The sequence below is a fragment of the Cynoglossus semilaevis genome, chromosome 4, assembly GCF_000523025.1.
Source record: "Cynoglossus semilaevis isolate Cse_v1.0 chromosome 4, Cse_v1.0, whole genome shotgun sequence".
In the NCBI taxonomy this organism is placed as follows: domain Eukaryota; kingdom Metazoa; phylum Chordata; class Actinopteri; order Pleuronectiformes; family Cynoglossidae; genus Cynoglossus; species Cynoglossus semilaevis.
In genome coordinates, this window is record NC_024310.1 from 10,927,370 (window position 1) to 10,944,830 (window position 17,461).

Below are 17,461 nucleotides of genomic sequence, written 5' to 3' on the forward strand. Positions count from 1 at the left end.
TCAGCTTTACTCATTTATTTTAGAATAAAATAATGTATTAGGAGATCTGTATGTACTAGCGTTACACACTCTGTCTGCACATTTTATGAATAATTTATTAATTCACATTGTACAGCCCAGAATTTAGAGATTAAAAAGGACCATTCAACTAAGAAACTTCCACCTGTGAAAAGAACGAAGCATCACAGTCTCTCCACGGATCGATTTGTTGTCTCCCGGTAAGTTATCAATATATTTGTTTTTAAAAACCTGCTCTGGTATTTACTTTTGGTCTCCGTTTCCTTCATGGCTGAAGAGCTCCCAACCACCAGCTGTTCCTGTTCGTCCCACTGTTAAATACAAGTTCAGGAGGTTCATGCTGGACAAAGACAAAGTCCTTCCACATCCGGGCTCCTTCCTTACACTCAGCTCATTCACCGTAGTCTTCCATAATATCCACCGCACGCCTGATGCTGCTGCAAAGCCTCGGTGTCTTTCAGTGAAAAGCGTAGAGGAGGAGGAGAATGGTGCAGACACCGATCACTGAGCCCAGGATGAGGGAGTCCCGTCGCTTTCTCAGGTTGACTCTTTGGATGAGATTGTTGATGGCGGGGAAACGGTCTGAGAGAGTTACAAGTCAAGGAACTTCACAAGTATGATCAATAGTCACTTTTAGAAATTGTATAGAAATGTATCTATACCTGTGAGGTATAGAAAAGTAAACTGAAGTCAAGAAATTAAGTCAGTGAAGAAATTAGCTCTTAGCTAATTTAAGGGGCAAATCTGCTAATGTCAATCCTTTGGTGGAAGGATTCGGTGGCGCAATCTGGTAAATTATGACAAAAGACGTGACACAATCGGATGCATTGTACAAATACCCAAAGGTTGAAAAAGTACTAAAATTGCAATTAAGTAAAATCTAAAATTACCTATTCCCAAAACTACTTAAAAAATTACAAATTACTTACGAAAACTACTCAACTACAGTAATGCGAGTAAATGTAATTTGTTTATTTTATACCTCTGCAAAAGCGGCTGTGTTTATCCAACTGATGTTTGGCCAAAAAGTAAAAGTCACATCGGTACATTATCCTGGGCACTTTGAAATAAGGACTTTTACTGGTTTATAACTGGATGAGTTTCTATTACAGCGCCAAGAACCAGCAACATTTAAAATCTAAACATCTTGAACCGTTAATCTCACACAGAGAGCATCAAGGATACTGGCCAGTGTGTTGACCCTGCTCTGTATCGACTTCAGCAACCCCCTTTGGGAGGTCATGTTCTCCTTGGTCGCCATGGCAATACTAGAAAGACAAAGTGTAATAAGATTGGAAGTGAACATGTCAAATGTTGCTGCAGTGTGCAGCTAAGGTGACAAACGGATTCCCATCATAATACCAGAGGAAGCCCAAGTACCGTTAGACCTACAAGCTCCATCATTTGAGAACCACTGAACTGGAGCTCTGAACTGCAGACCAAGATTAGATTAATATCACCGTGATGTTTGAAAGCAACTCCCATTAAAGACGCCAAAATAAAGATGAACAGTTAAGACTAAACTCCTTCAAGAGGATTTTCTTTAGGTTGTCTCTGTTGTATTTGATGTGTCCACACTTGGGTGGCACTTGAGTTTATCTAAGGAGGGTGCAATGTTACTGTGATACCACAGCCTCAGCAACTTTCAGCACAGAAAAGTATACCTGGACACTTGGCAGGAAAAGTTTAAAGCTCTGCGCACACTTTCTGTGGCATCTGTTACACACACTAATCGATCGGAGGTTCCAAGCAGACTTAAGACTCACACACTGTCTGCAGAGGAATCAGTCTGCCAGACTGCACCTCAACACATACATATAATAACTGCATGCTAAATAGTTAAAGGTAGCACATTTTTAGATCACTTTATCTGAGAACATAATGATGTATAATTCTTCATGTAATTTAACTACATTATTTTGAAAAAAAAATAAGCCCTTTTTTCAGCATTTGAGTCAGTACCACTTTTTTAGTAAAGTAAATGGTTGGTGACCTCCGCCATATGTGAGGAAAATTGGGTGAAAACATTTGATGCATTTAGCTGCTAATACATGTGTAAATCTTTTAAAACTTGACATGCAGGTTAACAGTTGTTTTCCTCATTAATTACAAAACATCTAACATAGCTGGGTGACGCCACAAGGGGCCGACTCTCTAAACCTGAGAGACAAAACCCCTCAGGAGATGAGTCAAAACAAAGCCAAGTGTTGTTTTTTACTGTCCTTTGAGGGAGACAGTTTTTGTCCTACATGTGACAAAGTGTACCTAACTTTTAGGCGAGCGGCTCAAACTCACAAAACGTCCCCAAAACGTCACAGGCCATGTTTTACGATGAAGCCTGCCCTCAAAAACCATTCACTGAGGGACTGAGGGTTTATTTAAATTCTGTCAACTGAATGCAGATTCTGACCATCATCGGGATCTGCAGCGTGGAACTTGGGAGTGTGTGATAGATGGGGTGTGTTTGTGAGTGAGGTCATGGCTCCTGCAGGTTGGAGTTTGCTGAGGGGACAGTCCGCAGTCTTGGCCAGGATCCCTGTTTTGGGGATCATGTTCTCCTCAGTCAGGAAGAAAAGTCTTTGCTGACTCCTGCAAACCCCAACCTCAACAAGCCTTCGTCTGTGTATTAACCCAGTCATGAAAATCAGAGTTGGAGGACAATGATCGTCTTCATAAAGACTTTTTGGTCAGCAGTTGGTACTGGTTTAATGGCTTTAGAGCAGGGGCGTCAACATTTTCACCACAGGGCCACCTCAGCAATACGCCTTGAAGGGCTGCTTACAAATGGAAGACTGTATAGATGTAACTACTCCATAACAAATTAATCAATGTTTCAGCAAATGATTATTATTTAGTCAACTCACAAATATTGGACCTCATTAAACATTTTTTTAAGCCTCCGCTGGCTTAAATGGTGGGCCGCATTTTGGTTCGGCGGGCCTTGAGTTTGACACATGTACTTTAGAGGAAGACAGCTAGGCCACCAGTTCCCCAGGGAAATTTCTCCTATTTCATAGATGGGTTAAATACAAAGGCCAGATTTCATTGTGTGTGTATTTGTGTGTGTGTGTGTGTATATATATATATATACACACACACACACACACACACACACACACACACACACACATATATATGTATATGTATATATATAAAAAAAAAATAATAATTACGTCTTCTTGTTAAGGATCAAGCATGTGAAACCTGAACGTGCAATTCGGGAAACATTGACGAGCTGTCACGCGTAACAAGTTTCAATTTCGTAAAACAGCTGCCAAACAGCACAGATCTTACCTTATTGTGTCATCCATCAGTCGGTCTGAGCTGAGGACAGGAAGAGAAAAACAATGGAAGCTTGTTAGTTACCAATATGAGCAATATAGAAAACACTTAAAAAATAAACAAACCAACAAAAGCAGAAAATGAAGAGCCTGGAGACCATCGACTCAACAACTGACAACGTTACAAAAGTAATCACACACGCATTGCACGACTCATGCCGTAAAATTGAATTAGATAAAGCATACATTGTCCCCTATGTGGGGGGGGGGGCAATGTATGCAAACACTCACACTAAAAACCAGTGTATATATAAATTGATCCAGAAACGTGTCTCGTCTGTTTGTACCCTATGAGTAAATCTCCCCTGAGGTTTATTATTATTTTCCTGGGGGTGTTAACAGGGGTTTTTCTGGGGTTGTGGATGAAAGAATTACCAAGTTTTACTTTTTTATGAAGTTTGATGGACCAAAGAAAACCCCACAGAGAATTCCATCTGAGAGACAATGAGCTTAACCTCTCTCATTATTACCAAAGAGGGAGTGTCAGATGTTTGTTTCTGACCAACAGGGAATCCTGGGAGGGAACACACACACACACACACAAACACACCCAACCACGTATCGTGTCTCAGGTTGCTCATAAACAACAATGCTCTCAGCGGTTTATCCCCTAATTGGAATCAATTTGGATAATGTCCCTGAGAAACAAAGCAAAGTAAACACACAAAACTGCAGGTATTGTATTTCATATTTCAACAACGACTCGGTCGCCAAATATTCCCTTTTATGTGACCAGGCAAGTAAAGAATATGTAAACACAGGAGGTATAAAATTCATGTTTAAAATACACTTAACCCAAAAACATCTCTCACATTAAACCAAATACGTCCTCACATATGAGCCAAAGGCTTCTTTAAAACAAGTGACCAGTAGACATTTTTAAACAAATGAAAACTGTCATGGACCGAGTGTCAGTAGAAACTCATGTCCAATGCTACCGTGCAAGCCTGTAAATCACACCAACAAGAGAAAAGAAGAGAAAGTGGTGTGAGCCGAGGTGAGTTCTTATTCGTGGGGATTTTATATGCATGGGGGAGGGAGGGTAAGATTTATGGGTTTTTCTGTCAGCTTCATCTTCAAGCCGCTGCAGCACTGGTGATGTGGAGCTTTTACTGCGGTGCTCATGTACGGAAACAAGCGTGTTTTTTTTTGCTCTTTGGCGTGACCACCACTGTTCTGTAGCCAGTTAGCCAATGAGCCTATTTGCTCCAAGCAAATTGTCTAGCCCATCATGATGGATAAACACACCCTGTCCACACAGAATCATTGGAAAAGAATTAAAGGAAGTCTTTAAAAATTAGAGGTTAATATGTCCATAAAAATATTGTTCAAATGTTAAGCATTGCTCAGAGGACTGGTAGGATGGTTTCTATTCAACTGCAAATTCTGAACATTTTTTTAAAAATATTTTGGCAGCTAACTTAACCATCTTGGATCATCAACACTAACTCAAACTAAAGAGCAGGAGATTAAAAATTGATCCTGGCATCTATCTTAATACATTTAGCAGAAAGTAAACGCAAACTGGCAACAACCTGACCCCTTTAGTCATTTGTTAATTAACTGGCAGGTAGAAGGCTCTTTATAGTGATTTAGCTTATTGAGGATCAGCTTTAAAGACACAAACTCAGACAAAACCAATGTTGAAAAACGTGTATTCGTCACTGTTTTTCACTACCTACCCAAAAAACAATGTGAAAAAAAAAACATTACTTGTATTTTATACAGCTGATGCAGTAAGTTACATCTAATCAGCAACAGTCCATGTCCACGGTTTTTTATCAACAATTAAGCAAAAAACAGCAGTAACATTTAATCACAAAATATTAATCACATATAGAACACTGAAAAAAAGAGGACGCCTTTTTATTCTGATATTTTGTCTGTAGTGAACGAGATTTCCTTTAACTCACTATAAATGTCATCACGTCATAAGATCATTCCTATTCCAAACATTTTATAATTAAATAATTTGGTCAAACAATTTGAATTTTTAACACGATAAATCACAGGCTAGGATTTAGATTCATCACAATTAATCATGGAGTACGGGTGTGTACTGGCAAGAATCTGGTGATACAATATGTGTCACGATACACGGGAAACTGTCAGCATAGTAAACACACAATGCTGTTCCATCCTAACATCAGGGACTGAAATTGGAACAGAGGGATCTAGATTTGTAATAGGTAGAGAAGAAATCAGCGAAATAAAAAATGAACCAGCGCCATGAACATTTGCATGTAAATTGTTAATAAAAAAAATAGATACAGTACTGTAGAATATCGCTAAGGTATTGTGAAACAAAATATCACAATATTGTGGCATATCAATATTTTGTTACATCCCAATCAAGAGTGTAATCAATTGAGAATAATCTTGATAAATCAACATTTCTAAATATCACAATAAACTGGATATAAGTCTATGAATGGGGAAATTATTACACATACACAGTACATCATTTTGTTCATGTGTTAATCATAAAAAAAGTTTTTAAAAAGTGTTAATTTATCACAGCCCTAGTATTTATAAAAAGAAAACTTTTGCTATTTAAGCATCAATACATTCATTAAAAAATGTACTTGTGCAAATCTTATTTTTCCACTAAAGTTTTATAAAACACAGATGCCCTGGTGGGTGGCTTTCTACCGTTGCTCTGGTCACAAATGCGTTTTAACCACTTTGCAGGCTTCATTTCCAGTTTTATGTCTCTAATACAGTCAATTGAGTGCAACTTGATCTCCATCCTCAATGGCATATCACTGCTCCCATCTTTGTAATTATTTAAGGGTATTCCCACAATATGGGCGTGCTTTTATAGGATAATATGATTATTAGGCTTCCTGAGCCATTATGAAGTGATTATTAGAAGAGCCACAGAAGTAGAAATTGCAGCTGGCTCCCCCAGGGTGGAGGTGGCATAGCCTAATGCATCACTAGAAATTTCTACCATTAAGCTCTGTTAATTAAGTTATTAGTTCGAATACTACTTTAGAATTCCTTTTTGAACTGTCAGGTTCAAAACTGTACATACATATACACAGATATACATACATACATATATATATACATATACATATATACATATATAATTTACAATTATCTCCTTGTTAGTGATAGAAAAAAAATTTACTTGTCAGTAATGCACACTTCATTTATCCCAACACTGCAGTTTATCAGATAATCACATTTATCTTGTTATAATTTCAAAAGTAATTTTAACATCTTAATAAAACTGAGGATTCCCACTTCCTAGTCCTTCTACAAAACAAACAAACAAAAAAATCCCTGTCACTTTGGTTACCTTCTATTTACAGTACACAAACAAAAGCCTTTGGGTATTTAATTACATTAAGAGTTAAACAAAGCAGGTCAGAGCAGGATGAGCCTGTTTAAATTGATATGTTGAGGCAGTACCTCTCGGCGAGGTTGAAATAGTAAACTAACATCAAGCCAAACTACTTGTCCAGAGTACTAGCTGGTGTACATGGGTCTGGAACATTTAAAAAAAAATCTTTCAAATCATCATTTTTAATTTTCCCTAGCACATGAACACCCCGCTGGCGTCCAATTTGAGTTTCCATGTAGGGAGCTTCCCACACACAAGCACATACACACACACACTCACAGATTTCAAAAACCTGCCACCTCGTGCTGTTTTGCAGTTGTTGAAAGTCAGCCAAAAAGTAGAAGGATGCTATAGTGGGGAGCTGGCAGGTCAAAGTCTGACCAACTGTGTCAGTCTGTATAACTTTTTAGAGCTTAAAGATGTGGCTGCCACAAGATGTGGGCAGCAGTAGTATTTTGTCAACTCCTTTAGAATCCCTTTAGCGTTCTGAGACACACACTGGAGCTTTGCGAAGCAAGAACAGGTAGAAGCAATAATATTCTAATTTAATCATGAATGTTTTTGCTGCTGCACCATTGAGTTCAGTCATTATGTATTTCATTTTACCCTGTAAATCATAGAGCTGGACTCTTGATAACTTAATTTTAGTTTGTAGAACTTTTTTTATACTGATTTGTCTGCAAAAAAAATGCAAAACTCTTACTTCCTCAGATGTTCGTGCTCCTTCAGGAAAAGCTCTGTTCTTCTGTTGTTGACCCCGGAGCCGCTCTTGTATGTCCTACAAAGGGAAGTTCAAATATAAATATATGTATATTTACATGCAAAACTCATTTCAGACATTTTAGAGCTTGGAAATACTCTATGAGCTACATAATCCACTTAATGAGACAAACTGCTTAAATTTACATCAACATCAGTGTAGAGTGAACAAATAACCTAATACTCCTTTATGGACTCTGGAGCAACAGGAGGGACCCCACAAGTAGACTAGGACAACACACACCCTCAAATAAAGACCAGGCATCAAACCAGCAAACCAGTGGTCTTTTTGCTAAAGGTCAAACAGAACCAACCACTCTTGGTGGCTCTGGTTACTAATTCACTGAAACCAAATTACCAGAAAAACACCTCTTATTGTCAGAGAAACAAAATAATATTGGAAAAAAGAAATTCTCCAAGTAATAAAAAACAGTACTTTTCTAATTTGGCTTCACATTTAGCTAGAAAAATGCTGTAAACGGTGACGCTCCAGTCTTTAAAAAAAATGTCCATGTAAAATTACACGAAAAATTACACTATGTGTTTTCTGTAGAGTTAAAAAAACGTTTTGCCGTAATCAACTTGATCTACTGACTTAAAAAGCAGTGACGTACTTCCTGTGTAGACTGTTGGTTATAAAGTATGAGACGGCGCCAATGTCACTGAAACCCTGCATGGGTTTTGCAGTAAAAGCCTTCCTGTGGTTCACTAGTGGAAAGCTTTTAATGCAAAGCAGTTACAGCAGGAAATATTTATTTTGAATTAGCAATGACTTAACACAGCAAGTGCAGGTCCTGCGTGGTTGATGTGTGACTGACTGAATGGGAGATAAGATGGGAAAGAGGGAGAGAAAATACCCAGGGCTTCTACCATGTCCGTAGACTGGAGTCAGGTCTCCGTCTGTGCAAACTGAATATCAGTAAATCAAACATGGCATTTGAGGAAATAGATGGAGATCCTGTTTAAGGCAGGTCTGTAACACATCCATAGCCGTTGACCAACAATCAACTGCAGCTCAACTGTCACTGAGGCTACGTTCACACTACGGGTCAATTCTTCTATTTTTTCTTGCGGATATCCAATTGTTTAGCATAGTTGTTCACATTATGATTTAAATGTGACTGCCATCAATTTCCAGTGTGAACAGTCAATGGCCCTGAAGTGACATGCATGTGCGGCAGAAGACATGATGTTACATGCTGAGTTCGTGGAAGTTAATACGATGTTACACATGTCACAATGTCTGTATTAATTTGTATGTTGCTGTGTGTCAGCAAGTATAATAACCTTTCCATTGATGGGTGACTCTTCACTTTGGCTGCCACATACGGCATTCTCTCTAATTCAACTGTATTTGTATATTTGTTTTGTATCCACCGTGATCCACTACCCCCCGACCCCCACCATCTCCATCAGCACTGTGACATCTGTCTCACTTCATTGACATAAAGGTCAGAGGAAATGCGACATGAAGGTTCTAACTGAGGTCAGACATCAAATGCAATTTATGGGAGTTCACAGGCATTTAAAAAAAAATAAGATATGGGTCATATATGAGCATGCTTTATAAACAGATTTGGGCCACTTTCCTCTGCTGAGTGAAACGTAGTAGAAGTCTTTGACATATATTTAGTGTATAATGTACGGTTTCAGGCAGCACACAACCACTGTGGACTGAAGAATTTAAACATGAATAATACATATCAGCAGTAATGGAGCAACACAACCAAAGCATACAAACTACAGGGTTATTGGTTCTTGAAAAATCCCTAAATTTTGTACTGGGAATGTGAAAAGCGGTAAGAAAAACATCTTGTGAATTCTGTTTTTGTCCGTCTGATAATGAGCTGACTTTATCCTCCTATTAACCACTGATGAGCAATAATGGAAGGCTAATCTGTGCACTCACAGAGTTAACACATCACGCCACCAGTTCTCTTCTGCTTTATGTAACTCTAGCTTTCAGCATCTCTGAACAGCTGACTCCCACTTCTCTCCTGGGTTCCTGGTCATTTAACAGCCCCACCCCACTGATGAGGAGTGGAGGAGTAGATGAAGAAAAAGGGAGGAGGAAAAGGAAGAGGAGGGGAGACCTGTGTAACATAAGAGTCTGCGCACACACACACACACATACATACAGTAACATAAACATCCTACCCCACCCATCCAAGCTGAGCAAGAGCAAATGTGCCTACTTTATCTCTAGTGCACCATCACTAGCCACTGTATGGGAAACACTATGTAGAGTGCACCAGCAGCAGACTCCGCCGTGGGTGTGTGGGTGTGTGTGTGTGTGTGTGTGAGAGAGAGAGAGCTGTCAGCCTCACAGACTGAGGTGATGCTTGTACTTGTGTGTAGCTTTCTCACTACATCAAACCTTTTTAAAAGGGCAACACTGTAAATCACAGGCTTGTTGTCATTTTTGTTGCTGACATTTAGGATGGGGGGGGGGGTTCAAAGCAGGAGCAGTGGGAATGTTAAGACTGAGCTCAGCAGTCACTCGCAGTGTAAATAAAAAAAAGAATTAAATACATCTTTTTGTATAAAGAAATGCTTACACGCATACAAACATGTCCGCATGCAAAATTACATTTGGCTTTGTTGTGGTGACAGTGCGCAGGCCTGCTGCCAGTTATAGATCTATGTCATACTGCTCATTAAGGTGCGTGCACAAATGTGGGCCTGTGCACTTTCTTTTAATTAGAATTACTATGGATTTTTTGTGAACGCACTGTAGACTGATTGACTATGCATTAAAAAATCTACAATGAACAGTGTATCTGTACAAGGGCTACTGCTCGTACTGGAACTCTACTGCCCTCTGCCTGCCGAGTGAAGCATCCCTACACAGGCGCATATCCCATTACATGTTCCTGTGGCGTGATTGTTATACAGTACATATGACAACATCACCTTAAGGCATCACCCCTCTTACTTTGGTGGAAGTTTTACACTTTTCTCTCCAAACAATATACAATTTGGCTAAAACTGTGCCTGTGTTAATTCCATTATTTTTATTACATTGTTATTTTTGTCAGTCACCATTACAGAGAGCAAAAATGTTACAACGCAGTGATTCTAAAGACACTTTGGAAGCCTTATTATAAAACGTTTTTATGTTTTTTACAATTTTTTTCAATATCAATTAAGTAAGTACGACATAATGCTATGCCGGAAAAAAAAAATAAAGAGCCTCTTATAAAGCATGACTGGACAAATATGCATAACCAGCAGCAGTTGTAATTCCTCCACCTGAGTCAGATGGTTCCCTCATTAGCCGCCCTTTAGCACATTTGTCATCATTAAGGTGAGCAGAGGGTCAACAATTCAGACCCATTTCTATGCATTAGTCTCATCAGCACGGAGCCTATTAGAGGGCAGAGTCACACTTCTTAGCACGGTAACTTAATGAGATGGCAACGTCCTGGCAAGCAATTATGGGTCATGGCACGCCACTATATGATTAACCTTGCAAAAGCAGTGTCCTGGGACACCAGAGCAAAAGAGTAATGCCGTAGCTTTTTCAGGTAATAATACCGTGAAGTGATGAAGGAATCAAAAACATTCTTGAGAGGACATTTTTATAAAATTGTTGTCACTTAAGATATTTTGTTGCTGCAAAAATGTTCCAACAAACCACAATGTTTAATGCATTCATTTTGTACTATGCTTACATGCATAAGCATGTTCCACACGTCAAAGTCTTCATAAAGTCAAAGTAGCCATTTTCCTAGAAAATTTGAATACTGAAACAATTTAGTAATTCATTTTTGGTAAATGGTAAATTAGGTGTGATAAAGGAATCTATTACAAATAATTTTATATTTGACAAAAAAAAACTAGAATCTCTACCTTTTGGGGTTTTTTATAAAACAAAAGTTAAATTGCACTAAAGACTATATGTTAAATTTGGTGAATAAATATTTCTGAAAAAAACATTTGTTTTATAATATTTGGTTTTATAAAAGACAATAAGGTCACAAAACAATAACCTGTGTTTTTATATATAAAAACTAGTGACTTAACTTTTTTTTAACTAATGAAAAGAAAAGAGTATGTTGCTTCATATCTTGCAGGGTTATAGTGAGACCTTTAGCATGTGCACACTTGCAGCTGCAAACCATCTGCATATAGTAGACTGGGATCGATAGGAATCCTGCAGAGCTCACGATACACCCAGCCCAGCATCTTTAGACACAATAAGCCATTACGAAAAAAAAAAACAAAAAAAAAACATAGTCATGGTCCAGGGGAGCCTCCATTACATCTAGTCCAATGACGTACATTACTCTGAGCCAATCCGAGGGGAGGAAACACTTTCTCAATACAAGTCCAACAAGGCCATGAATCTCCTTAGGCTTAATGGTCAGCATTTTTTCAAAAGTGTGTAAGTGAAAGACAAGGTTCAACTATTGAGGTCTACAACACGCGTGAACTATAAATAAAAGTTGTTTAATTTCCCAATGGTCCAGCAGTTATTTAGTCTGCCTTTCTAAAACTCAACTGACTCATTCATTCATATTCTGCAGTCCTTTTCAGGGTCATGGTGGGAGATTGATGTACAACCTAAACCATAGTTTGTCACCTGACCGGACTGTTTGGCAGATCACAATAGGGTCACCATTCACAAACTATTTACATTTCAAATGTCTGAATATCCTAATCTCCAAACTTGCATGTTTAAGGACAATAGAATGGCAATGGAGAACAAGTAGAAAACCTGCACAAGAGGAGAACATACAATCTCCATACAGAAAGATAATTAATTACTACTAAGGACTAGAGCAGTTATCTCCTTGGAAGAAGTCCACTTCTCATTATTCCACCTTGTGGCCTTTTCAGACTTATTTTCAGCTTAATGTTGCTCAGGTGCTAGTGAGATTCTGGCTAAAATAAATCATCCTATTTGCAGTAACCTGCAGTAGATGTTACTAATGGGAAATATTTAATCTAGTTTTCAGGAAATACTGCAGATATAAATGAAATCTAACAAACAGTTTGGATTAATTTGTGTTAAAAAGACAGTTGCGCTTAAGAAATTTGCAAATAAAAAATATTCACTACCAGAAAATAGAATGCCACAATCAGCTATGCCATCTGAACAGATGTGAACAATAAGAATCAAGTACCAAAACGGTGGATTTGACACGCTGTTACACCACTACTAGCTAAAGCAATGTTAAATATGGGATAATGAGAATAATGTGTCTGGATGGTCATATTACCAGAAACTTCTTAAAAATATTATACAGTTCAGTTTCTATACTGGGTTTAACCATCACAATGGCATAAGGCCTATTATTAAACCATGTAAGTAAGTTAAACAGTACACCACATACTGCATTCACTATACTCTGACACAGGCTGGTGTGAGAAATTACTCACTCAATGTCTTTCCTCACAGATCCTAGAAGATCTTCTCTCTCCCTTATGGCCATAAAATTGTTTTTGGTTTTGTGGAACTCATGTGTGTAATCCTGAGAGGTAAAACAAACAGAAGCACATTAACACACACATTGTTTACAGTAACACCATGTGAACCATACAATGTAGTTAGAGATAATGGAAGGTGAGGACAAACCTGCAGGATGTCTCTGTGTCTCTGAAGTGTGTGCATAAGTGCAGCATTGATTGTAGCCGTCCCCGGCCCATTGGTGTACTCGGCCATCTTGTCATTTACTGCAGTCAACTGATATGTAAACGATCGAAATCAACAGAGTATTGACAAACAAAAATAAAATGCAGCGCATAAGGCATATGAACCTGGACATGTTACAATATTACATTGAACTCACTTTTGCCAGTAATTGTTCGATCTCCACTGACATGGTGTCAAACATCCTGTCCTGTGTGGAGTTGTTAAGCAGTGGAGTCGTGTCTGACCTTCAAGAACAAAAACATCCCAAAGAGAAGTATTACGGAAACATTCATACTCCTAATCGCATTATTGTCATAGTGTGAATTACAAACTCACGTTTCTCCTCGACGTCCATCCCTGGAGCTGCTGTAGCTGGTGCACAGTTTACTGAAGGAGACCAATTTCAGGTCAAGTTCATTTTCCAACTGTCTCGCCTGCTTTCGCAGATCTGTAACATATTATGCATGCAAATATGCACATACATATAAACACTAAGAAATCTATAGCCATACACATATATCTGTTAATATTTTCTGCTTAAATACAAAATACTTAAAATACACACTCCAACATCACACCAGTTTTAGTGTATCAACACTGGCTGGGAGTCAGTTTTAGAATTGATTTTAAGATTTAACTGATAACTTTTAAAGGCCTCAGTGGCCTGGCTCCAAATGACATATCTGATCTTTGAACGTCCAATGAGCCAGTCTGCAGCCTTAGATTCTTAAGTGGGGCTTTTTTTGTCGATCCAAACTCCAGGCTCATATCTAAAGTTGATCAGGCCATTTCCATCAGGGCCCCTCGACTTTGGAACGACCTGCCCCTGAAGATAAGTCTGAAATGATGTAACTGAAAGTCCAATCTTATAACCCATTTTTACAGACTTAATTGATCTTCATCATTTCGTTCTGTTGTTATTCTGTTATCTTATCTACACCTGTTGTACTTTCATGCCAACTTTCATTATTTTATATTAGCTTATTCACAGTAATGTGTTTTATTTGTTTTTATCTGCAGTTTGCATTTACAAAATGTACTCTTCTGGTCTTGATTATGGCCAGGTTTTGCCTGTTATGCTTTTCTGCTGTTTTGCTTGGGTGTATTCTGTGATTTTATGCAGTTTTTGTAAACCTACATATTTCTAAAGCGCTACATGAATATGTTATTATTATTACAATACAATTAATATTCTTAATGAAAAAGCTTCACACTGGTGGCCTGATATTTCGGAAGTGTAGTAGCAACACAATATTTTTTCAGTAGCAGAAGCAAGACTTTTTCCTGCGGAAGATTAAAAAAAAAAAAAGCAACAGATTTGATTACATATGTACCCAGATGACAGAAGCCCAGATGACCATTGCAAGAAAAGTAGAGCACACCAGCACATTCAGAGGCTGACGTGCTGGTGTTTCACCCACCTGACCTCTTGTGTGACTCATTCCACATCATTCCACCTGCAAACATGCGTTAATCAGGCACCAGAACCGATCACAGGAACTTTCACTTCAAACTTTCTCCCACTTTGTCACAGACAGTGTCTATGACACACCACTTTCCCCAAAACTAAATGAAATGGAACAGTTTCAACCGTCTTTTTCACATGGACCAAGTCAATTTAAATTGAATTAAATTTATAATGTAATTAACATGCATTTTAAATGCCGCGCTGTTGATTCTTATTAAAGTACACAACCAAAACTGTGACGAAGGAAGACAACCTTACACAGTGTTCTTGTTATCAGTGTGAATAGACACATCTTTTTGTTTTAAGTAATTAATAGATTAATAGTAATAGCAGCCCTGATATTAATAACATACTTCTCTCCCTATTTCTGTTGGCTTTTCTCAAACTCCGACTAACTGCGTCCACCGTTGCGTATCTTGTTGTTATGTTGAGTTGTTTACTGTAACTTTAGTATCCGGATATTTTCCTCCACGAATAGTCTAACCAACCTGTATCACTGGGGAGAATTAAAGCGGTATCTGCTTATTGGCAATTAAACACCACAACAGATGAAACAGCTTCGACTTGACAAACGTTAAAGGCAGGATTTAAACGCCGCAAACAAGTCAACGTGTTAGCCACTGTTAGCTTAAGCAGGCTCTGTAGAGATTAATGCGTTGAAAGTATAACATGCGTATTCATTAGTGAAAAGGCACGGAATTTTGACTAATAAAAATGCTGTTGATCTGACGAATGTCGTACTTGTTGTAATATCGAGTGTCATGACTAAATCCAGTCAAAGGTTGTTTTCCTACCTTCCCAATAGCTGCTGCTTCCTATTCCTGCCATCTTTGTTGTCCTGCAACGTCACCCACTTCCGTGTCACGTGTCCGGAAAGACTTTGCTGTAAAAGATGACGTAAAATGGTAGTTTTGTCGCCCTTAGCCGACATACAGTTGCTCTTACATACAGTTATTGATTTAATATTTGAATGTTTTCTGTTTGAGACTTCGCACAACAACGCATCATGTAAAGAAAATTACCGGTAGGTAAATGTTTAATCTAACATTTGATGATAATAAAATGATTCCACGCAGATTATAAAATTATTGTGATATTGACATTGACATTTTTAAGACGGACTTTTGTTATATTCACGTAATACATTCTTGAAAAAATGTGTGCAACAACTTTCAACTTTGACAAGTTAAAATGAAATTAAAATAATGACTATGACTACAAGTGTATAAAGCTTACACTGACTAAGAACAACTCTTATTTTAGACTCAACAGTTAACTTATATTTTTGCCTGTCATAATGAGTAAGTTTTCAGGCCTCTACCTTCATCAAAAAGTGAAATGTAGATCAGCGGGAAAACCTATTTATCCCCCTTGGGGCATAACCTAAATTTATAAAAGTTTTCTCTTAATTTGTCATTTATTTGAGTTTTTACAGCAGGTTTCTTACAGCAGACTAAGCACAATTATTCTACCAAAAAGATTTGGTAGAAGTAGAGAGACCCACTCACTAGGAAAACAGCACAAAATCAATGTAGAACATAGGTTTCACTGAATGGCCGCATAAAATTATAAAGCTGATCATTACAGGGTTTTTTTAAAGGTCAAATTACATTTTACCCATATTTTTTACTGAAATTATGCATCCCTTTGTTTCACTACAAAATGTTTTTGTATCTAACAATTTAAATTAAGAACATGATACTGTATAATTCAGTACATCTTTTCAATATGGAATATATTTTCACAATCAATTTAGTTCTAGTTCACACTAGATTTCTTTTACTGGGTTACTCACAACTATTAAACATATATCCTGTTCTATCTAATAATTTTTCCATTCAGAAGAATTACATGGTGCAACATAGACGCTGGCCACATGTTGTGAAACATTTTGATTTATTCCATCAATGTTTATGTAACATGTATGTGATCACAGAAATTTAAATGAAAATGTATTTGTAGCATAAAGAGCCAAGCTTTACTTTAACTCAACTTTCTCTGCTCATTTTATTTTCGAACATTATTTACATTTGATATAAAATATTCACATCAACCCAGCAGAGACCATGACACACTCCCATCTTTCAAAGTTCATACACAAGTATTCAGGAGGAAACAAAATGTGCGCATAATGGTGTTTGTTAAAATATCTTAATGTCCCATTAGTTTGGAGGAAATTTCTGTTGAGGGGGAAAAGAAAAAAAAAAAACAACCTACCCATCATTTCCTATTACAGAGCCAGTGCATCAATGGAAGAACCACACTGACTTGACATGTTTTGGTTCAGCCTCAGTTACTGGAGCAGGTTTAAATTAAATTTCAGCATGACTTATATTTAGATGCTTTGAAAATTTTACACATTCATTTGATTCAATTAATTTAATTATGTGCAGTCTTGACGCCGACTCACACACAGTTGCTTATTTACAGCCATAACCTTTACCTGCTCTTATACAAATTCCAGTTGCAAATAAAACAAAAAATCCAAAAGAAACCCTAAAGAAAACATAATATGCCATTTACTGAGAAACAACACAAAGTATACATATTCAGTCAAAACAGTTCACAATTTGAAATTCATTAAGCACATGTCGCACCAACACAATTGAAAAGAACACATTCATTGTTTTAAACATTAAGGTTTGATTCTTGGGCAATAACATGGAATAATTGCTCTACAATTAGTGCAAGTGACTGTGCTTACAGAACAGAGCACTCTCCACAAACTCAATGGTAACATATTCATCTTTTAACACATTCTTATCAGATCACCTGACACCAGACGTCACCTCAGCAAGCATTCTGTGCAGAAGAGTGAAACATTGGGATTTTGCACGTTCTCCATTTCAATTGTCAAATTTCCAACTCAAGCATGCGTTTCCTCA

The 17,461-nt window shown here is 37.7% G+C and overlaps 2 protein-coding genes across 4 annotated transcripts in view; one reads left to right on the forward strand and one right to left on the reverse strand.

Annotated features, from left to right (window-relative positions):
* On the reverse strand, positions 1-15,489 carry gosr1 (golgi SNAP receptor complex member 1). 3 transcript variants are annotated; one of them, XM_008309141.3, is made up of 10 exons: positions 15,371-15,480; positions 14,530-14,565; positions 13,445-13,556; positions 13,266-13,353; positions 13,052-13,159; positions 12,856-12,947; positions 7,415-7,489; positions 3,313-3,342; positions 1,204-1,286; positions 1-600 (listed from the first exon to the last, which is right to left on the reverse strand). In XM_008309141.3, the coding sequence occupies exons 1-10, from the start codon at positions 15,402-15,404 to the stop codon at positions 476-478; spliced, it is 783 nt and encodes a 260-aa protein (XP_008307363.1). In that variant the 5' UTR covers positions 15,405-15,480; the 3' UTR covers positions 1-475. The 3 variants fall into 3 exon arrangements, with proteins under 3 accessions (XP_008307363.1, XP_008307365.1, XP_024911095.1); XM_008309143.3 differs by lacking the exon at positions 14,530-14,565 and having other exon boundaries at positions 15,371-15,489; XM_025055327.1 differs by lacking the exon at positions 14,530-14,565 and having other exon boundaries at positions 15,318-15,374.
* LOC103378078 (uncharacterized protein C22orf31) overlaps positions 15,474-17,461 on the forward strand; it is a 4,998-nt gene continuing 3,010 nt past the window's right edge. The window contains exon 1 of the mRNA XM_008309138.3: positions 15,474-15,600. The gene's annotated coding sequence lies outside the window, so the exon portion shown is untranslated. The remainder of the gene's footprint in view (positions 15,601-17,461) is intronic.